At 35.0% G+C, this 24427-nt stretch overlaps 1 protein-coding gene across 1 annotated transcript in view; it reads right to left on the bottom strand.

Annotated features, from left to right (window-relative positions):
• Nucleotides 1-24427, bottom strand: part of LOC150099731 (death-associated protein kinase 1-like) — a 504639-nt gene that overhangs the window by 5422 nt on the left and 474790 nt on the right. The window contains exons 26-27 of the mRNA XM_090403485.1: nt 20014-20220; nt 3644-3816 (exon numbers count right to left, since the gene is read on the bottom strand). Coding sequence (XP_090259611.1) covers nt 3644-3816; nt 20014-20220 — 380 coding nt within the window. The remainder of the gene's footprint in view (nt 1-3643; nt 3817-20013; nt 20221-24427) is intronic.

Here is a 24427-nt window from a genome sequence, read left to right as displayed (position 1 = left end):
ATAAGCACAAGGGAATGGCTCAGATGTTGGCAAACTCTCTTTAAATTGCCAGCACTGAGTTTTTGTCTCAATGTGGTAATTTTGAATCATTTCTCCTCGGGCGAAGCGTTTTGCATTGTTTCTCCCTCTCAGAAACACAAAAATGGACTCACATTTTTTTAATAACGTTATATTCTTTCAGGATACAGGAATTGGCTGAGTTGTCAAGTTTCTATTGTTTCCAATCTAGATATGTCTCAAGGTAAATGGCAGAAATAATAAAAGTTTAGCTAGTGTGTGTCAGTGAAATATTAAATTAACATCATCAAATTCCTGACATGTACCCTCAAGGGGTGTACATGAAAAACTTACATCATTACTAACTTCCTATCAACAATTTTCCTCCAAATCAATTTATTATTTGTCAAGACTCCAACATTATCAGATCCTATATTTCTGTCTTCTAAGGCACTTTTCACTGCATCAATTCACATATATCTTGGTCTTCCTCTTCATTTTCCTGCTACCTAGCAGAGAACACCTGTTTTACTAATATTTCCTCTCCATTCTGTTTAAGTGACCTGAGATTAGCTCTGCTAACACATTCCTATGCTAACAATGTCAAGTTCCTTCCTAATATCCTCATTTTAAATATGATATTGCGACTGATGCCATATGTTCACACAACTAATCTTTCTCAGGACTCTTATATCTGTGGTCTCTAGTCTTTGGTCAAGTGTTTTATTTCTAAGCCAGCTCTCAGATCCATAAGTTAAAATGCTTTGAACAGTGTCTCATATACAGCTAATTTAGTGTTCTGACTTATTTCTCTCTTATTCCATATAAATTTATTCAGTTGACTTCCTACCATACCAGCTTTATTGATTCTGTTGTCTATTTCCATATTTAATTTACTGTCTTCACTAAAAATTATGCCAAAGTAGCTGAAATGTTTCACTTGTTCTATAGGTTCTCCATTCATGATGCAGTTAATATTTTCAATGTTTCTGCCTATTTTCATTGTCTTTGTCTTGTTATTGCTGATTTTAATACCAAATTTTTTACAACAGTTATTCAATTTAGTCAGGGAATCTTGCAGAATTGTACTGGATTTATTTAAAAGTACAACATCTGTATAAAGTAAAGAGCTGAGATTAATATCTCCAATTCTGATATCAGGTTTAATATTGCTTTCCTTCATGATGTGATCCATTTAGATAATAAATAACAAAGGGCATAATGTACATCCTTGTCTGACATCAGAATTAACATCAAACCATCTTCCTGTACTTCCTTCAGTTCGAACTGCTGACTTGCAATTCACATAAAAACTAAGAATTGCTTGATATTATGCCTACTGACACCATATAACTGTAGCACTTTGAATAGCTTTTCTCTTGGCACCTTGTCATATGCCTTTTGCAGGTATACAAAACTTAAATACGGATCTCTGTTATATTCCCACGATTTCCCAACATTTGCCATAAAGTGAAAATCTGTTGTTGACAGCCTCTATTTGGTCTGAATCCAGCTTGTTCTTCACCAAGCTTCCCTTCCACAATCCTTCTCAACCGTTTCTCAAGTATACTTGCATACATCTTACCAGGAACACTCAGGAGGGAAATACCTCTGTATTTCCCTCCTGAGTGAGGGAAATTCTCACATTTCAGTTTTATTTCCATTTTTGTATATAAGTACTATGAGAGCTCTACTCCAATCATCTGGAATTCATCTCTCTGTCAAGGCCTTCTGAAGTAGGTAGTACAGCCACTGCAAGACTTATTCCGCAATATCTCAGCATCTCTGATTGAATATCATCAACTCCTGCTGCTTTTCCACATTTCAAGCCTTTGATGGCTTTTTCTACTTCAAGTGTGGATATGTATTCCTGACTGCATGCCTGGTCAGTGTTTTTTACTACTGTGCTGTCATCACTGCTTGCTTCATTTAGCAGTTTTTCAAAGTAATTACTCCATACTTCAAGGATATCTTTTTCTCCTGTTTTCATGTCACCTTTATCATCTCTAACTCCTTTTACAGCACTCTTTCCTTCATTCCTAAGCTTCTTCAATAACCTCCAGAATATTTTGCCACCTTCTTGATATTTATTTTCTATATTCTTGCCAAAGTCCTCCTATGACTTTTGTTTAGCTAGTTTTACACAGTGTTTAGCATTCTTGCATTTGTCTCTATATTCTCTAAGAGCACAAGCTGACTTATTTGTCAGGAACTTTTGATATGTTTTCTTCTTTTCCTTCACTGCCTTTTTAACTTCCTGTGTCCACCATGGAGTTCTGATTTTTCTATCCTTGCAGACAACCTCACCACATGCCTCTCTGGCTGAATCAATCAATGTTTTCTTCAGGGCTTGCCACTGAATCTCCAAGGTTTGGTTCCTGTTCTCAAACTCTTTCATTTTTTCCTGAATAATGTTTGTGTATTTTAGTCTACAGTTCACATCAGAGAGTTGCTCAACTTTTATTTGCTTTAAAACTTTCTTACATGTTCTTCTTTACAGTTCTTCTTTACTTCAAATTCAATTTTATCCTACTCAAGACTAAAATGGTGATCACTTCCAATTTCAAATCCTTACACTCTAGTGTTCTGCACCAGTGAGAAAACATCACTGTCAACAATAACATAGTCAATTAGACTTTTCTTATTCTTACTCTTCTCTCCATGTGAATTTGTGCACATTTTTGTTGGAACATTTATGTCCTGAGCATAAATCCAACAGGGATTTGCAATTATTATTAGCTTTACTCTTTTCTCCAAATTTTTCCAAAATATTTTTGCATGTCTGACAATCATTTCCTACTCTGCTATTTAGATCACCAACCAGGACCAACTTTTCCTTTTTCATCGTGTCAGTTGCTTTCTCTAAAGCCTCAAAAAATTCCTCCACTTCTACCATAGTAGAACCTTCTGTGGGACCATAGGCACAAAGAAGTCTGATTACCCAGTTCCCCATTTTAATACTGCCCACATAACTATACTTGATATTGCCTGCCATTCAAGAAGATCGTATTTAGTGTTGAATACTATAGCCACTCCTTCTTTTCCTTGATTTGCCTGAATATAACATTTTGTATTTATTGCTTAGAAAGATTTCACCAGTTTTTGTCTTTTTTTTGTTTTAGTCACCTGTATTATGTCGATCTGGTACTTATCCAATTCTTTTGCAAGTTCCATTTCTTTGCCATTCAGGCTTTTTATATGTTGACAGTACCAATCTTGAACTCTGATGTTGAGTTGGGATGTATTTCAGGATTTGTTTCAGTAGCTAACTTTTTGCTGCTCGCCCTATTTCCTTGGCAAAAACAACAGGGACCTTGTTTAACTTGGCGTCACCCCAGCCATCATGAAATTCCATCATTTTAAATTGAGGTTTAAGTCAATAAGAATACAATTTGGTCAGCTAAATCCCAAATTGCCAGCCCATCCTCGTTCGTTCAGTATCCAGGTAGATACCTAACAGGGTACACCATGAGAAGGTGAGGACTGGACATTAGATCAGAGGCCCTGGTTGGTTCTCCACATTCCTTTAAAGGATATGTGGAAGTCTCCACTCAGCTATACAGCTTTGGCCCTTAAACACCCCTATTAAATTAAGAAATATATAAAATATTCAATTGCCAAATACATATAAAACTAATTTGTTAACCTCTCAGATCTCATGTAAGATGGTCCTCGAACTTTAATGTCGATAGACTCTCCTTGTTCACCTAATGTTATCAAACCTTCAATGCTGCTGCATGAGAATTTGCTTCCAAGATGCCATTGATAAAGATCCCTTTCTGGATTTGGATGATCCTGAGCATATCGCCTTAACTGTACCTAACAATAGATAGATAACCAACAAAACTTACCATTAGATTTAATATTATTATAAGAAATGATATATGCAATAAATATCAAAACAAATTATTTTTTTCTTCAAAATGCAATATGTGTAATTGATATTGAGGAAGTTATAGCTCAATCATCTTTTTATAGCCAAAAAGAATTGAAACGTAAAGTTTTGAAGTTTACTGGAATGCTTATCATAATAACTCCATTTAGCATTGGAGTTGCTTTGGCTTGCCGCTACTTAACACACAGATTCTCCCCAAAAGCACGTATATTTGCCTTTTTATGCTTTTGGATGGATATCCTCAATATTTGATTTACATAAATCATTTGGTTTTTTCACCCAATGATTGCATCATCTACAGATGTGACCATGTATCTTCTGCATCTGAAAATATGAAAGAGAATGTTAAAACACATGTATTTAATTGTATACTGTATTTGTTTGGTGCCTTAGTAAATCTTTGTTTTGCTTGCCTGTGTGGTACAGTGTCTGTGGAGGAGAGTCGTTATTCATTGTAAAATTCAAGGTCTCTGTCTTGATCTCAAATAAGATCAGCCGACCATTACCACTCAGGATGGGGTGAATCAGTTCTAGTTCCTAGTGATGATCAGGCAATTCCTCGTCTGTCTGTATGGGTAGGTATTTTCGGGTTTGGGATTAGCCACGTGAAGTGGTCTAAATGCAGAGGACTGACTCGCTTGGTCATCGGATGCCGAACAAGAAGCTTCGAATAAATTGTGTAAATAACATATTCATACATCTTCTATTTACAAAATTTATCATGCTAATTCCTCTGAGTGGATTTGAAATTGGAAGTGATCACTATTTAGTCTTGAGCAGGATAAAATTGAATTTCATATTGAAAAGAATGACATGTAAGAAAGTTTTAAAGCGAATAAAAGTTGAGTATTTTAGTCTACAGTTCACATCTCAGATGTGAACTGTAGACTAAAATACACAAAGATTATTGAAAAGAAAATGAAAGAGTTTGAGAACAGGAATCAAACCTTGGAGATTCAGTGGCAAACTCTGAAGGAAACATTGATTGATTCTGCCAGAGAGGCATGTGGTGAGGTTGTGTGCAAGGATAAAAAAATCAGAACTCCCTGGTGAACACAGGAAGTTAAAGAGGCAGTGAAGGAAAAGAAGAAAGCATATCAAAAGTTCCTGGCAAATAAGTCAGCTTTTACTCTTACAGAATACAGAGACAAATGTAAGAAAGCTAAACAGTGTGTAAAACTAGCTAAACAAAAGTCATGGGAGGACTTTGGCAAGAATATAGAAAATAAATATCAAGAAGGTGGCAAAATATTCTGGAGGTTGTTGAAGAAGCTTAGGAATGGAGGAAAGAGTGCTGTAAAAGGAGTTAGAGATGATAAAGATGACATGAAAACAGGAGAAAAAGAAATCCTTGAAGTATGGAGTAATTACTTTGAAAAACTGCTAAATGAAACAAGCAGTTATGACAGCACAGTGATAAAAAACACTGACCAGGCATGCAGTCAGGAATACATATCCATACTTGAAGTAGAAAAAGCTATCAAAGGCTTGAAATATGGAAAGGCAGCAGGAGTAGATGATATTCGACCAGAAATGCTGAAGTATGGTGGTATAAAAGTCTTACAGTGGCTGCACTGCATAGTTCAGAAAGCCTGGACAGAGGGACGAATTCCCGATGATTGGAGTAGAGCTCTCATAGTACCCATATATAAAAAGGGAAATAAAACTGCATGTGAGAATTACAGAGATATTTCCCTTCTGAGTGTTCCTGGCAAGATCTATGCAAGTATACTTGAGAAACGGTTGAGAAGAATTGTGGAAGAAAAGCTTGGTGAAGAACAAACTGGATTCAGGCCAAATAGAGGCTGTCAGGATCAGATCTTCACTTTACGACAAATAGTTGAGAAAGCATGGGAATATAACAAAGATCTGTATTTAAGTTTTGTCGATTTGGAAAAGGCATATGACAAGGTGCCAAGAGAGAAGCTATTCAATACGCTGCAGTTATATGGTGTCAATGGGGCATTATATCAAGCAATACTTAGTCTTTATTTGAGTTGTGAGTCAGCAGTTAGAATTGAAGGAAGTACAGGAAGATGGTTTAATGTTAAATCTGGTGTGAGACAAAGATGTACGTTATCCCCTCTGTTATTCATTATCTATATGGATCACATTATGAAGGAAAGTGGTATTAAACCTGATATCAAAATTGGAGATGTTAATGTCAGCTCTTTGCTTTATGCGGATGATGTTATACTTCTAAATAAATCCGCTACAAGTCTCCAAGATTCTCTGACTAAATTGAATAGCTGTTGTAATAGATATGGTATGAAGGTCAGCAATAAAAAGACAAAGACAATGAAAATATGCAGAATCATTGAAAATGTCAACTGTGTTGTGAATGGAGAACCTGTGGAACAAGTAAAACATTTCAGCTACTTAGGTACGATTTTTAGTGAAGATGGTAAATTAAATATAGAAATAGACAACAGAATCAGCAAAGCTGGTATGGTGGGAAGTCAATTGAATAAATTCATATGGAATAAGAGAGAAATTAGTCGGAACACTAAATTAGCTGTATACAAGACAGTGTTCAAACCAGTTTTAACTTATGGATCTGAGAGCTGGGTCAGAAGTAAAACACTTGACCAGAGACTAGAGACCGCAGATATGAGGGTCCTGAGAAAGATCAGAGGCGTGAACAGATGGCATCAATGGCAATATCATATTAAAAATGAGGATATTAGGAAAGAACTTGACATTGTCAGCATCCAGGAATGCGTTAGCAGAGCTAATCTCAGGTGGTATGGTCACTTAAATAGAATGGGAGGGGAAAGATTAGCAAAACAAGTGTTCTCTGACAGGGTGGCAGGAAAACGACCCAGAGGAAGACCAAGATATAGGTGGATTGATATGGTACAAAGTGCCTTAGACGATAGAAATATAAGATCTGATAATGTTGGAGTCTTGACAAGCAACAGACTGATTTGGAGGAAAATTGTAGGTAGAAAGTTAGTAATGATGTAAATTTTTCATGTAGTACTGTCATATCCTGTATACTCCTTGAGGGTACATGGCAGGAATTTGATGATGAAGATGATGATTCCTCTGAGTTTTAATACATGGGCTTTTAGTGTTATTTACATATAAAATTACAAGTTTACTTTTGTGAATTTTGGATGTGACCCCTGTGAAAGTCTATGGAATTAAAAAATGGAAAAATTTACACTGCATCGAATTTTACAATGAATATTTATAATTCCTATATTGTAAATTCAAGGGCAATGTTGTAAAAATCGGAAATATATTGTAATTGTCTATGTAAGTAATACGAAAAGCCCATGTATTAAAACCCAGAGGAATTAACATACTAAATTGTGTAAACAGAAGATATCTTAAAATCTAAAATTTCAAAGGCAATGCCTTTGAAATCGGAAACATATCTGATGTTAGTATTTAGTATAGAGTGAAAAGGAAACCTATTGTATCCTAAGCTAGAGTCCGATACCGCCTTCAAGGTCAATGGTAAAAGAGGGCGGTATACATCAGATGCAGTTCTGCTATTCTGTAAAAAGCATTAAGTGTGCATTTTGGAGAGCCAGATGTCCATGTTAAACCAAGGCCAAGACAGATTGCGCGGGAATGTTCGGAGGTCTCAAACCTTCATCCAGGGTCCTGCAAAAAACTAAATATAAGGATCATAGAAAAAGGATCATTATCGACCATCGGCAGAATTGATGACAGGAGAAAAAGAGGAGAAAACAAGTCGATCCATGGATTTCGTTGAATCCGGATGAGGTCGTGGAGGGAAGCCACCAGAGCCGAAAACTTACAGAGGGAATTAGCAGCACAGGACCAGAATGCATAAGGTCTCGATTGTCTGACCCTTCGCCCGAGTATCTATAACGCTGGGAAAATTGCATTCCAGGTCCTGTGAGCCATTCCACAGGAGACAACGGTGTCCATGAAACCTCTTAAGTAATAGCCCAAGACCTGATACAAAAAGGAAGCTAGGGAATCTGTAAAGGAAATGTGAACAAGTGCTCTATACTGATAAAGAAGTCATGTGAGTTTATTTTTTTATGTAATTTTGTCTATGCCATAAAAGACTGTTTTAGGACTGATAAATTTATAGTTACTATATATAGTACAATGAGAATAGTTTGCATAAAGAGAAGTTTATATAAAGTGAAGGCTGGAATCTATAGTATAGTTAACAAGGCATGATTAATTCCTATATTGTAAATGGGCTGATAGTTTTTCTTTAAATTGCTTAATGATTTGTGTGATGTTTTTTTCTTAAATTGTTTAATGATTTATATTATGTTGCATGCTTATGTAATTGTTCAAAAGGAAGTTTTTCCTCTAAAGTGTTAATCTTAGAGTGGAGTAAGAAGTAGAAATTCATTATAAATTGTATAATTGTTTCAGTATAAATAAACATCTCTGTTTTATTTACAAAGAGTGCTGCCTGATCTTTTATGCAATGCACTGTTTAAAAATAAACACGATCCTGTGAGCGGGGAGTTTAATAATTGCTACGACTTGAAGTTAAGTGTTACCCACAACTGTGAAATATTATTGAGAAGTGCATTAGTATAGAAAGCGAACTTTACTGGAAGTATTGATATTTCTTATACCATAGGGAGACCTATAGTGGTGTAGTCATTATTAAAAAATAAATTGCTAGAAATCTCTGGTATAAGTAAAGAATACTGAAGGTAGAGCAAGGAGAATAAAGTTACTAGAATACATGAAAGGATTAGATAAAGATAAAGTAAGGATAGAATAAGGATAATAAAGAATAGAGATATAGAAATAAAGTAAATCTAAGTATAGAAGAAAAGTAATAGGAAATAAAAATATAGAAGAAGATAACAAAGCTAAAATAAATAGAAGGTATACAAATAGATATAATAGCTAGACATAGAGATTACAATGGTGCAATAGCCTTCCATTTACATCATTATACAAGATCAGTTTCATTCTAATTGTTACTATACTGTATTTGGTGATACAATAAAGCTGCTTCTTTTTCTTGCATCTACAATATTGTACCTCTCGGAAGAGATATTTTTACTGTATGGAGAATTTTCATTTTAGTCTTCTGAAAGAATAGGCATAGCGAGTAAAAATTCATTTATTCCTGTGAATAAAAATGAATCCTATGTTTTATAAGAAAAGGATTTTCAGGATACCCAACAAAATATTACTGATGTAAATGATATAAGCTGTAAGTCTCTAAGCTATGCTCTTGCAAAAGAGAGCTCAGGCTCCCATACCCTTATCCCAAATGCATTAATTGTGCAAATTGAAATCCATCAATACTGAATATGTCTTTGCAGCTGAGTCGTTATAGCAAGTGCCATTTTAACTGGAAATGGGACCTAGATTCAAATCTTGTATTTAAGTGTAATAGAAGTCTTCATATTGTGCCTTAAATTCATGCATCATTCTGCATACATCACATTCTCTGGAAATGATTATACTCGCAAACTAAAAAAAATCTCTTCTCACCACACTTTTACTGAAATTTCAGGGATGGTCTCTTATTTTTACAAATCTTCCTTTTGTTCAGTTCTGTAACTAATCTCCTCTATAACACTTTAAAGATGTTATAGAGGAGTTGGTGAGGTCTTTAGTAAAAGACCTCACCATCTTGTATGGCTGTGTCATGGAAAAAAAACAAATTGGCAACGTCACATAAAATAAGGACTGGAGAATTATTCTTAAGAAATGGGTGGAAAAAAAAAGAGTCCCAAAAACCTCATCTTAGCTTTAAATAATATTAAAAGAGAAGATAATAAAATACATTGCCTTTAAAATTTCAAAGGTAATGTTTGCCTATGATATGTTAAAAGTTTTTAAAGTGACTAAGAGCTGATGAAAATACAACTTTGACATGAGAGTTAATCTGTATCGCACTACTAATTCTTTTATTAGTGCTTCTGATTAAGGATTTTACTACACAATAGAAAACAATAATGGATATTCACCGTCCTCTATTAATTTTTCTAAAAGATTCTCAAATTGAGGATTGAAATATTTACTTTTGCTTCCATATCAGCATATAAAATGATTAATATAGGAATACTGATAAAAATATTAAGCTGAAATAAATTAACATAATGTGTTTAGCATAGCTTATTTAGTCAAATGCTGTTAATCAGTTCCCATTACATTAATACCCAGCCTTATGACGCTTTCCTTTCACAAACGATCAGCTCATACTTTGCTCTTCAATTATGGCCAATGCCCATAATATGACACACCATCTGCTTATACAACAGTTTTAGCAACGTGATGCAGTTGTAAATCAATGAATGCATAGTATTTGTGAACTCAGTTTATTACGATATCATTGCTCATCACATTTCTGTGTTTTGATGTGAAATATAAACTGTTTATAACTGTTACTTCATTGTTAATAATGGCAGATAAAATTCAAAGGATACTGTTGCTTCCAGTAAAAGGAAGAAGGTGCATAAATCTATTATCATTATATGCTAAGAAAAAAATGATTAAATTCAGTGAGAATGGTGTATCAAACACAAAGATATGCTGCAGACTAAACTTATCTTGCACTAATTTTAATATCTCTAACTGTTGTTAGAGATATTAAAAATAAAGTTCTAAGTGAAGTGAAAAGTGCTGGACGCGTTATTGCTACAGTTATATATAAATGTGGCAATCTTATTACCGAAATGGAAAAACTTTAAATAGTGCAGATTGATGACCAAACTGGTTGGCATGGTTCCTTATGCCAATTTATTCAGCATAATTTTTTCACTCGCAAAAATTATTCTAAATTTTTCATTTGCAAATATGACAAATAAATGTTTTAGTTATGCCATTTAATGCACATATGACAGTTTAAAAATGTTATTAAATCATTACATGTATCTACAAGTAAAACAAACAAACAAACAAAAAAAAAAACAATGATTTGCTATACAGTGATGGTGTGGAACCTAACTTGTTGTATGAGCGAGGTATCCTGTACTTGTTAATATTTTGGACAGAATGTTAAATTCCTTCTCATTCTCTTGCATAAAAAAATGCAACAGTAGTAGTAGTTATGAAAATTATTATTATTATCATCTAACCTCCATGGAGTCAGACTCTTCGTAAGAGGCACAAACTATCGCACACAGTGCTCATCCAACTGTTTCTCAAAGTGATTCAATGTGTCTAAATTCACAACACACTCAGGCAATGCATTCCACTCACCAACCACTCTCCATGCAAAGAACCTACTCCTAACTCTACTCACACTTTCCATATACAGTTTCCAGCAATGGCTTCTTGTTCTCTCCCATTCTATTAAGAATCTCTTCCATGTCAATGAAAATTCCATGAAACTGGAAGAGATGAAATTGGGTCAAGTATGTAATGGAAGCTTAGGGAAAGATTGCAAATTCTAGGAATAGTAGGATAGAGGCAATTTCTTTAAAATTTAGTTATTTTTTATTATTATTGTTTCAATAGAGAATTATCACTTGGTTCTAGGTAAAGTAAAAGTTTGCTCAGATGGTGATGACTAAAGGAAAGAAAACTGTCATAATAACAAGTACTGTCATTTATGTCATCATTCTGATGAATGATCAAAAAGAAACTTATTTCTGTAAGAAGCCACTATAAGTTAGAGGCTTTCAGACTCAACTTTGTGGCTTTACAAGAAATGTTTAGTATTTACAGAGAATAGAATAACTCCATTTAACCTGAAACTATTTTTGGATGACAAATGACAATTACTCAGAGGTTGTTTCTTTTAGATATACCCACCAATGCCCAGTGAGAGTTTTGGTTTGTCCTTTTCATGGAAGACTGTTTTAAGAAGAGTCTTCCTCCCAAGAAATTTTAATTTCTTGGAATTCTAATATCTAGGAGTGTTTTGCTTTTGCACTGAGGTGAATGACAGAAGGTGAATGCCAACAGAAATTTTTAAGAATTTCATATAATTATTGTCATCATATGTGAAAGCTGCGTGTGCACGTGAAATGCATACACATTGTCTTTATGCTTAAAAAACAAAATAATTAGAACAGACATTTTGTAAAAGTTTAATGACAAGGATGGAAATTCTAATAATATAAGTTAAGCACCATGCTCTGAAGTTTACTACTGCTATCAGTAGTAAACTTCCGAGTTGTAAAGTTGTAATTAGAGTTGTAAAGGATAAACAAACTCTACTTAATGGTATTGCAGAAAAATAAAATAAAATTAAATTAATAAAAAAAGCCTTATTTCTGTGTTTTTGAATAAATAAATGTATGTAATAAGTAATAAGTGTATCTATATATTACCACTAATGGGAAGGCAATGTGCAATATATAGCCTCTCCTTGCCTTCTTGTGGTATAATATGATCTGAAAAAGGGACTCTGGCAAACAAGGTGAGCATTCCCACTGCAAACAGATATCTTTCTAGTTGGAGGAAATGCCAATTAGATTCACCAGATAGTAGATGACCTTCATAGTCTGGCGAAACATCACCGCATGCTTACTGAAGACCCAAGAAGTGAATGCCATGCTTGGCCATCAGAGCAGTGATTTTGTTGGCTTGGCCATCAGATCATTTTATTTTTTATTTCTTTACTTGTAGATACATGTAATGGTTTAATAACATTTTTAAGCAGTCATATAAATGCATTAAATGGCATAACTAAAGCATTCATTTATGTCATATTTGCAAACGAAAAATTTAGAATAATTTTTGCAAATGAAAAACTTATTCTGAATAGATCGGATTGACCCCTTAACGTACCAATTAAAAATCAGAAAGCGGTCGTTTTTCTGCCAATTTTTTGGGCGAGTTTTGGGCAAGGGTTGCTGGATCAAATTCAACATTATTTGAAAAATAATGATGAATTTGTGCAAATGCAAACAAAATAGCCGATACAAGGCGTTGGCAACTTTTCTCGGCTGAAAGGAAATAGGCACAGGATTGTCTAGTGTCTATATTCGGTTGTATTTATATGCAAAACCAAAATTCAAAATCAATTTTGGTGCAATAAACAAAAGACGTGTCACAGACGTCTTTGTGTGTTAAGGGGTTAAGGAACCTTGCCAACCAGTTTGGTCATCAATATGCACGATTAAAAGTTTTTCCATTTTGGCAATTAGATTGCTACATTTATGGATAACTGGAGCAGTAACTAGTCCAGCACTTTTCACTTCACTTAGAACTTTATTTTTAATATTTATAACAATAGTAATGCATGGTAAGTTTAGTCTGCAGCTTATATTTGTTTTTGGAAGTTTTTTTCGCTCGTTTATACTATAAATTAAAGATACCAAGAAATTATATACTTGGTTTAATCCTTTATCCAAGTGTAAAATTTGCACCTGAAGTATTTTCAGGACTGGGGCACTCGTACAAAGAAGCTAAGACTTCACATCACTTGCCTTGGTATTATATGTCTGCAAGGAGATGTGCTTTGCATTAAGGGATACTAAGGCAAGTGATGTGATGTCTTAGCTTCTTTATACGAGTTGCCCAAGTCCTGAAAATATTTCAGGCGCAAACTTTGTTTGCTACACTTGGATAAAGGATTAAACCAAGTATATAATTTCTTGGTATCTTTAATTTATAGTATAACCAAGTGAAAAAACTTCCAACAATTTTCTCTAATCCATAGTAACTTAATAAGGTGTGCACCTTTTGGCAACTTGTATATGAAAATATGACTTCTGCAGTACTTCAGTCTTAGTATCACCCCTGGGTCTGGTTCCCACTGAAGAGATCTCAATAAAGGTTGAAACCAGTCTGGTTAGTAACCCTTCCCATAATACATAGCACTATACATGTAAACAAGGTGATGTGCTTTGCATTATAGGATACTAAGGCATTGGTTAAGTGATGTGAAGTCTTAACTACTTTATACGAGTTTCCCCAGTCCTGAAAATACTTCAGGAGCAAACTTTTTTTGCTTACACTTGGATAAAGGATTATACCAAGTATATAATTTCTTGGTATCTTTAATTTATCTTTGTATTTGATACACCGTTGTCACAAAATTTAATAACTTGAATCTTAGCTACTGTTAACAAGTTTATGCATCTTCTTCTTTTCACTGGAAGCAACAGCACCCTTACTTTGAATTTTATCTGCCATTATTCGATATTGTCAGCAATTCACCAATGCAAAGAACAATGGGCAAAGACTACATTGTATGGCAATTTGAATTTGCTGGATTTTATTCAGTGCAGTGTGTATGAAATGTATTCATTGAGAAAAATCAAAGAATATGTGGTAGGAAATTGAAACTAGAGAGAGAGAGTATGTATTAAGTGTTTCACAGTTGATTGTCTGTTAGGTGATGAAGAATGCAGCAAATGCCAAAAATAAGATGGAAAATGATGTTATTAATGTTGAATGTGTGGCTGTGGAAATAGAGAATAAAATGGATAAATGGAATAAAGAAATATCATGCTGAACGTTATCCTTCATAGGACAAAGCACAAAATTGAAAAACTGCAGAAGCAGTTTGAGTTAGGCAGTGCTGAAAAAAGAAAGAAGCAGGTGGTCCAAAGGAATAATATTGACCGACTGAATAAACAAGAAAATTAGTTAAAAATTATGTGCGGAGATTCAATGATCAGGGGAGTACTTAATGAAAGTGTGACATATTCCTGTCTTCCAGGTACAAAAATTCACGATATTAGTCATGCCATCCGAATGCAAAAAGATAAGTTGAAGGAAATGATTGTCTTGGTTTGTACAAATGATTTGAGAGGCAAGAAGTATTCTATGAAAAAGAATGTAAAGGAGGTGTTAGAAGAGGCAAAACTGAAGAGCGAGAAGGTGAAGACTATAAGTCTATTACCAAGTTATGATAGAGGCAAATTGAGGAGGAGGAGGAGGGCATTGGTAGCCAATGAATCTATACATAGATTGTGCAAAAGGAATGATGTAGGATTTGTTGATCTGGGGGTCTGTGTTTGGCAGAAAGTAGAATTTGTACAATGCCGATGGACTGCATCTAAATGGTTTTGGTGTTAGGTGTCTGGAGAGATTTGTTCACTGAGCATGCAGAAGCACAATTAGGGTGGAAGCAAGTTAGTTTGTGTGAAGGCACCCATGAGGCGACTGAGTCTAAGAATGACCAAGTGTGGAATCTAGTCTCTCAAGCAAAAATATTGAATTGGGTAGTTAATTAAGGAAGCAAAGATGGGCAGGGGACTAGAGTGATGCTGCAGTTACTATATACTAATGCCAGAAGTATCAGGAACAAGAGGGAGGAATTTTTGGCATAGGTTAGTGCAACCTGACTAACAGCAGATGATGTAGTTACAGGGATTGAATGTGAAGGGTTTAGTATTTTCAGGGAAGACGGAAAATAGGATGGGGAAGGAGTACTGGTGATAATAGCATATGAATTGCAACCAAAAAGAACAGGAGACAAGGAGGAGGGTGGCTAATCATTTGAAGCAATCTGGTGTGAGATGAAGGCCAGTTAGACAAAATATACCGTTGGTTGTTGTTATAGGCAGTTCCTTAGATGATGTGGAAGACATGCATTGCCAAATTAGTCCAATGAGTACAGGTCGAGTGATTATTATGGAGGACTCAACTATGGAGATATAGACTGGAAGGAAGGAAGATCACATGACAGAAAGGAAATAGAATTTATACACCTGCAGATAATTACTTAAGACAGTATGTGATGGAGAGGACTAGGGATGGGAGAATATTAGACCTAGTCATAGGATCAGAAGAGCTGTCCACAACAGAGGTGACTACACTGCCTTCAACTGGTGAAAGTGACCATGCAACCTTGACTTGTAAAACATGAGGAATATTCTCTCTAGAAGGGGTATTTGTTGAACTACAAGGCAGGTGATTATGACAAGCTTAGGAAGAAGCTTAAATCTGTGCCATGGCATAAAACACTGAAGGGTAAGGACGGTAGTAGAGCATGGGAGATAGTTAAGGGTCATCTAGAGGAAGAAGTATTAAATTGTATACCTAGAGTAAGGAGGGTTAATCGGGTAGGGATCAGATGGATGAGTAATATCATTAAGCATGAGCTGCAGAAGAAGAAAATGTTGTAGAGGTTATATAAAGAGAAAGATGACCAGTAAACTCATGAACAGTACAAGATGTAGGCAAAAAAGGTGACCAGCATGGCAAATCAAATTATGAGAAGAATCTAGCCAAGCAGGCAAAAGGAAATCCAAAAGTGTTCTTTTGTAATGTGACAAGTAAGAGGAAAAATGACCATGGAAGATTAACCTTAATGAGCGATGATGGTCACGAGGAGACAGAAGCAGATAAAATAGTTGAGTTACTGAGTGACCACTCTGCAAGGGTATGTCATCCTAGTGAGGTTACTGCTTTAACCTATGTGACAGACACTAATGTGGGAACAAAGGTGGATGAATTGGAGATTCTTAGGATATTGCAGAATCTCAATGTAAATACAACTGTGGGATTAAATGGGATATCATCTAGGATTTTGCGAGAACGTGCAACAGAACTGGCAATGCCTCTGACTAGGCTCTTTAATTTAAGTCTCACCTCTGGTATAGTTCCAAGAGAGTGAAAAGAGGGACATAATTCACTCACATAAGGGAGGTTCTTACACTGCAGCAACAAATTATAGACCAATCAATATCTCAGGTGTGCTTGTAAAAGTACTAAAAACATTTGTCAAAAAGAGAATTCAAGAATGGTTAGATAAAAATATGATGCTGTATGGGGGTCAACATGGCTTAGTAATTTACTAATTTTTTATAATAGAGTAACAGCTGAGTTAGATAAAGGAAATGGCTACATGATGATTTTGCAAAGGCATCTGACAGAATACCACATGGAACACTGTTACGCAAAATAGAACAGATGGGGATGGATATGACACTGGTTAAGTAGATAAAAGGGTGGCTGCTGGACAGATCAAAAGTGGCAGAATGAAGGTGAAAACATGTGGCTAGTGGTGTGCCACAAGGTTCATGCTGCAGTTTAATTTGCACATAAATGATACAGGAAATAATCCGAAAGGAAATATTCAGTTATTTGCTGATGATGCGAAATTAGGTAGAATTATAGTTAATCAAGGTGATGTGGAGAGCTTGCAGGACGATTTAAATAGGCTGTCAATATGGGAAAAAGATAATGGATGCGAGTTTAATGTCGAAAAATGTAAAGTTATGCATTTTGGGATAAATAGATTACAAGCCATTATGATGGCACTGTACTCCAGGAAATAGATGAAGCTAAAGTAGCCCATAAGATTACTTGGCTATTAAAGAACATATTAACAAGTAGAGATAAGGAATTTATTTCTCTTTATAAGGCCTTAATACACCCACATCTGGATTACTGTGCTCAAGTCTGGTCCCCTGGATTTCTTAAGGGGGGGGGGAGATGAGGAGGCAGTGGAGAGGATTCAGAGGCAAGTGACCAAGATGGTGAATGGCCTGTGGATTGCAGAAGTTAGTTTCTAAGCCACCTGAACAAACAACATATATGTATCCAATTCACCATCGAGATCGAAACCAACTCTTCCTTTTCTAGACACATGTCTTCCTTAATGTGGCCTCTCCTTCACAGTCTACAGCAAACCCACACACACGACTCAGGCTAATACATTCATACCACCATCCAACACAAAAACTAGGGCTCATCAGCACCCTCAAAGAGAGAGTCCTAATAATTTGCTCCAATGAAAATGCTCTAAACTAAGAATTTGAAATTATTAGCCAAATATTCATAAAAAATGGCTACCAGGAAAAAAAAAAAGGTTCACAAGATCCTCCACAAATATGCCATTAAAAGCAAAAAAATTACAAGAATGCCATAGCCATGCCACACATTAGGGGAATACCAGAAAAAATAGATAGAACACTACTTACATAGAATATTAAGACAACATTCAAACCCCCCTGCAAAATTAAGAAATTTACTTAGCTCTTTCAAAGATCCTCTTCCATACCTTGCCCACCCAGGGGTTTACAAAATTCAATGTACCTGTGACCTACCTTACATAGGGGAAACAGGACACACCATCCCAATTAGAAAAGATGAACACAAATGCCACATTGAATATCTCCACTATGGTAAAACAGGGCTGTCAGACCACATACTCCAAACATGTTGCAGAATTGACTGGAAAGGTACCAAGTCTCTAACACCACACCAAAACCTGGTTTGAAAGAAAATACAAAGAAGCTTGTGAAATGCTGAAACATCATCCAAATCTGAACACGAATGATGGATTAATTATTCCAAGAATATGGAGGACCCATCTTCAACCCATATAGCATCCAGAACAATCCCAAACAAAAAAATCTTAATATGAGAGAACTTTAGAAATTGTTTAATGTAGTTCTGTTATTTTTTTTCCCCACCAGAGGTCAAGCTATGGTAAATGATTAACAAACGTTTAGATTCATCTCACTTTCGTATACTGTAGTGTCATGTAGCTTGTATCCTGTACATATGTATGTTTTCCTGATGATGACCTCAATGCAGAAGTCGAAACGTCGAATGTTACTTTCCTAATGATAAGTAAAGTAATTATTCTAACACATATTGTGTCTCTCACTATGAATGCTGACCACCATGTAACCTTAAAAGAAAGAACAGTACAGTAAGAATTAGAATGAAACTGAGCCTACTTAATGAAAGACAACTCTCCTCCACAGACACTATACCACACAGGCAAGCAAAGTTTTACTATAGCATCAAATACAGTTTCCAACTAAATACATGTGTCCTAACATCCTCTTTCAAATTTTCAGTTGCAGAGAATACTAGATGACACCTGTTGGGCGAAGAAACCCTGTGATTTATATAAATCAAATTTTCAAAAGCAGATTTATTTATGTACCACTTGAAATCAAAAAATCAAAATTGTGTTTGAGATATTCTATATCATTAAGGCAGTTCACAAATAATGTTTTTATAAATATATCTGACCATGACCTGCCTGGTTGGCCATGACCATGACCACAACCGGCCTGGTTGGCCGAGTGGTTAGCGTATCCGTTCTCCAGAAATGCTGCGGGTTCGATTAATTACGCCGTGGGCATGGATGTTTGTGATTGTCTGTAAAAATACTAGTCATGGTTGGCGGTAGATGCTGTTGGTGTAGATGATGAAGGTAGTTGCGGTTGGTGGAGCAGTAGAGATGGAGAGCAGGTGTCCACCCTCGAGATGTTGCGTAATAATAATAATAATAATGACTTGTGTTGCTGACTTAGCCAAAAAATATTGCAATTCCAATGACTATATGCACAGAAAAAGAATAGTGCAGTGATTTAATTTTTCGGGGTTGATAGTGCGAAATCTACGGATCTTACTTAGTTATCAAAGACTAAGTGTTTTTCCCCCCCTACAGCAAAGTGCATATGTGTGAAATCACATGCTCAACACAATGGATAAAAGCTGTTACTAAAAAACGAATAGTATGCAATCAGGCACTTTTCAACCTTAACAATATTTGCATTTTCCTAAGATTCACATGAACCAATCCTTTAATGTCATCAAGAAAGGAATGTGACAACAAATTATGTATGCATATTATAGTGAGAGGCAGCTTAATAAGCTAAAGCCATTGATTCACTGAAAAAAAAAATCACACTTTTCTGAGAATTACAAAGACAATTTTTAAACAGTTTCAATAACAGCATATTATGCACAGTATAACAAGATGCTGTTTAATAAATTTGAGCTAGTGATGTGGAGTAAATACTAATGAGACTGCTGTTACAAGAGAATGTGTTGTTGCACAAGAATCCCCCTTCCCTACACTACAGACTAAACTGTTGAAATACTCCTAACGTTATGGTTTGAAGTTGGACCAGATCATATCTTGTTTGAGTTGCCAAAAAAAAGTGCTTTGAAATGCTGTCATTTTGTACTAATAAAGAGGTGACAGAGGCAGTGTATGTGTATTCTTGCCAAGCACTCCCTCCCTCCCCAACCACAACAACATCCAAAGATTTGTTATGCCACTAGACTAAGTGTATCTAAAAAGCAAATGAAAAAGAAAGTGTATCACACTTGCTTTTTCATCTAAAAGCAAGTGTGTGTGTGTGTGGGGGGGGGTTAGATGAGAAATAATACTCAGACATTCTATGTTACTACTATGCTAATTTTAATAAATGCAATGTAGACATTTTCTGAATATCAACATAACAATAACATCCAATACATTTTTATCCTAGCAGCAATACCTGTAATTTAGGAATGATGCAACGTAGTAAATGCCGTTCAGATGGCCAGCAGCATATTCTTATTCCACCATAAACTCCATTTGCATATCTTAAATCATTTTTTTCCCAGACTGTATCAGTAGCTAGTATGGCATTAAAGCTAGGGAACTCATATTCTATATCTCCATCATTATCACACTGTGTACACAATTGTAGTGATTCTAACACCTAGGGGGAAAAAAGCAATTTACAACATTTAATAAAACTATTTTGAACATTTACTTGTGATATTAAAAATTTTAATAAAGAATAGTAATACCAAATGCCTGCAGAACAAATATAACTTAGAACAGCTACTGATCTAATTCATAATTGTGGTTTTTCCTTAGGGTGTCCATCTGTCTTATTTTTTGTTTTAAATTATGGGAACACTAGGTTCATATGCAATTATCTGGTTAAAAACAGTTAGACAAACACACTTTACTTATTTAATCACCTAATTGCAGTTCTCTAATGCAAGAGTTGTCTAGTTTCAAAGTTCAGAAATGTATTTATATACTATTTTTTCGTGTAATATTTACACCTTTTTTTCCACTCCTGACATTAACATTCCATAAATGAGATGTGCTTTTGAGAGATGTTCATCTCTGAAGTGGTAAACTGAGCATCAATAGTACTTTCACTGTGCAGTATATGACAAACACTGGAGTAAGGTCACTCAGTAGGTTACTGCAAATAATGCATTTAACTTATTGCTGTTTGCTTCTTTATTTCAGATAAAAACAGGCTATTATATGCAAAGTAGTTTTGTATACTCTTGTGAGTAGGTTGTTTGTTGTTAACATGCCATAGAAAGGGTGTTTGAAAAGTTAATGTTTTGACAAAGAAACAAACTACAAGATTAGTTTGAATTCCTTTTTATTTTTCAACATAATTTTCTTTTAGACTAATACATTTGGTCGAGTGATACTGCAAAAAAAAAAAAAAAAAAACAATTCTTGCTGCTGCTATAATAATTTCTTCATCTGACAAAAATTTCTTTCCAGCCATCAATGTTTAGCTACTGTAACAGCACCTTTTTTCTTGTCTAGTCCTGGCCTTTTCTCATAAATTTTCATGTAATTGTTGTAGAAGGTTAGCACAGTACTGTCCATTTATAGTTTGGCCATTCAAAGATAAATGATTATTATTATTCCCTTGTAATCTCAAAAGACTAATTCTGTGAAGTTGCTAGCTATCAGATGGAAGGACTTTTTCCTTCTTTGAAGGAGGAGATTCACAATGTTCCCATTATTTTGACTGTTCTTTTATATCTGGTTTAATAAATTTAGTTTAATCCTTTATCCAAGTGTGAGCAAACAAAGTTTGTGCCTGAAAGTATCTTCAGGACTGGGGTAAGGTGATATAACACCTTACCCCAGTATGCAAAATCTCCCATAATGCAAAACACATCTCCTTGTGGATATGTCTAATGTTATGCATTAAGGGAAGGGCCACAACCCAGACTAGTTTCGACCTTTATTGAGGTCTCTTCAGTGGGAGCCAGGCCCAAGTTTGTTTGCTCACACTTGGATAAAGGATTAAACTAAATTTATTATACTCTAACCAAGTGAAAAATAAACTTTCTATATCTGGTTTGTAGTGGATCCAGTCTCATCAGTAGTCACAAATCTCCTAAGAAAATCTGAAGGATTTTTCATGAAACACTCCAAAACACTTTCAAAATTTTACATTGAACTGAACCTGTTTTAGTTCAGAGGTCAGCAAATGTGGCACTTACACTGCAGACATCTTTGACTTGCCAAATTCTTGAGTTAGGATATATAGTGCACCCATTCAGTTAAATCCATAGCCTTGATGATATTATACACTTTAATTTGGTGGTCTTTCAATACCATGTGGATTTTTCTCAATGGTTTCTTCATTTGTTGCTGTCTACTGCAAGGGCCACCTTCCAAGCTCTCTTTCTCATCATCAAATTCCTGATATGTATCCTCAAGGGGTATACAGGAGCTCTCTTTCTAGCATGTTTAAAACATAGCTGCCAACTTCTTTTACTATTGTAAAAAGGAGCAGATTTCCCTAAAGTATCATCCATACTGGTTTGGAGTTGAACATATCTTTACAGAATATCTGATAATGGTATGATGCTCATCATTTTCCATTTTTATTTTAAAGAGATCGATATATAAAACTTTACAGATGATTATGATATTTCTCATATGTTCATACTAAAGATGAAAATCTTTAGTATGAATGTATTGCATATTGATAGACTGAAGTGGAAATGGAATCATCTTGATTAAGTTGTATGTGTACATTGAGGAAGGGAATACCTTGCGATGATTCCTTTTCTAGTGTGAATTTGATGCAAGGATGAAGGTTGTTGATATTGTTTAGAAATGAATAAAGTTCTTGTTCCGTGTGACTCCAGACTGCAAAGACGTCATCAACATGTCATAGCCACATTCTTGGTTTTTGGTCAAGGGCGAAAATTCGTTCTTCTAAGTGTTCAAAAAAAAAAAAAAAAAAAAAAAAAAATGATGGCTAACTTAGGTGATAAGGGTGAGCTCACTGCTGTTCCTTCCTTTTATTTATATATTTTATTTTTCCATGTGAAGTAACATGATGTGATTGTAAATTGAATAATTCCACAATATTAGATGGAAATTTTTGGCTTAATTAACAATTTATTTCCTTCCTTGATGTATACATCCAATTTAATCAAGATGGTTCCATTTTCACTTCGGTCTATCGAAAACCAACTTTTTCAGGTTGTTACATCCACAATGCATTGGCTCACCATCCATCTCAAAAATATGGCATCATAAAATCTTTGGTATCCAGAGCACACAAATTTTCTTCCTCTGAAGAATCTTTAAAACAAGAATTGGAAATTATTAAAGATACAGCCACACTAAATGGATTTAATCCAATAACAACTCAAAAACTTATTAGCCGCCCTCCAAAACATCAATCTAGACAAGAAGAAGCCCACAGGACTCTTATACCATATATCAAAGGCATCTCTTACATCATCATCAAATTCCTGATATATAATCTAAGGGCATGTATACAATATGATAGTACTACATGAAAAATTTACATCATTACTAACTTCCTATCTACAATTTTCCTCCAAATCAGTCTGTTAAATGTCAAGACTCCAATATTATCAGGTCTTATATTTCTGTCTTCTAAGGCACTTTTTACTGTATCAATCCACCTATATCTTGGTCTTCCTCTGGGTCTTTTCCCTGCCAACCTGGCAGAGAACACTTGTTTTCTAATCTTTTCTCTCCCATTCTGTTTAAGTGACCATACCACCTGATATTAGCTCTGTTAATGCATTCCTGGATGCTGATAATATCAAGTTCTTTCCTAATATCCTCGTTTTTAATATGATATTGCCATTCATGCCCCTAATCTTTCTGTGGACTCTCATATCTGCTGTCTCTAGACTTTGGTCAAGTGTTTTTCTTCTAACCCAGCTCTCAGATCCATAAGTTAAAACTGATTTAAACACTGTCTTGTATTCAGCTAATTTAGTGTTTTGACTAATTTCTCTATTATTCCATATAAATTTATTCAGTTGACTTCCTACCATACCATACTATACCAGTTTTGCTGATTCTGTTGTCTATTTCCATATTCAATTTACCATCTTGAATAAATATCGTGCCTAAGTAGCTGAAATGTTTTACTTGTTCTACAGGTTCTCTATTCACAATGCTCCTGCCTATTTTCATTGTCTTCACCTTGTTATTGCTGACTTTAATACCGTATCTATTACATCAGTTATTCAATTTATTCAGGGAATCTTGCTGACTTGTTGCAGATTTACTTAGAAGTATAACATCATTCACATAAAGCAAAAAGCTGAGATTAACATCTCCAATTTTGATATCATGTTTAATACCACTTTCCTTCATAATGTGATCCATAGATAATGAATAATAGAAGGGATAATGTACATCTTTGCCTGACACCAGATTTAACATTTAACCATCTTCCTGTACTTCCTTCAATTCTAACTGCTGACTTACAACTCAAATAAAGACTAAGTATTGCTTGATATAATGTCCTATTAACATCATGCAACTGTAGCATTTTGAATAGCTTCTCTCTTGGCACCTTGTCATGTGCCTTTTCCAGATCTGCAAAACTTAAATACAGATCTTTGTTATATTCCCATGATTTCTCAACTATCTGTCGTAAAGTGAAAATCTGATCCTGGCAGCCTCTATTTGGCCTGAATCCAGCTTGTTCTTCACCAAGCTTCTCTTCCACAATCCTTCTCAACCGTTTCTCAAGTACACTTGCATATATCTTACCAGGAACACTCAGTAATGAAATGCCTCTGTAATTCTCACATTCAGTTTTATTTACTTTTTATATATGGGTACTAAGAGAGCTCTACTCCAATCATCTGGAA

This window comes from Typopeltis vanoorti, chromosome 14 (assembly GCF_054136105.1).
Source record: "Typopeltis vanoorti isolate ZY-2024b chromosome 14, IOZ_Tvanoo_1.0, whole genome shotgun sequence".
NCBI classification, from domain to species: Eukaryota; Metazoa; Arthropoda; class Arachnida; order Uropygi; family Thelyphonidae; genus Typopeltis; species Typopeltis vanoorti.
This window is presented reverse-complemented; position numbering and strand designations above follow the sequence as displayed.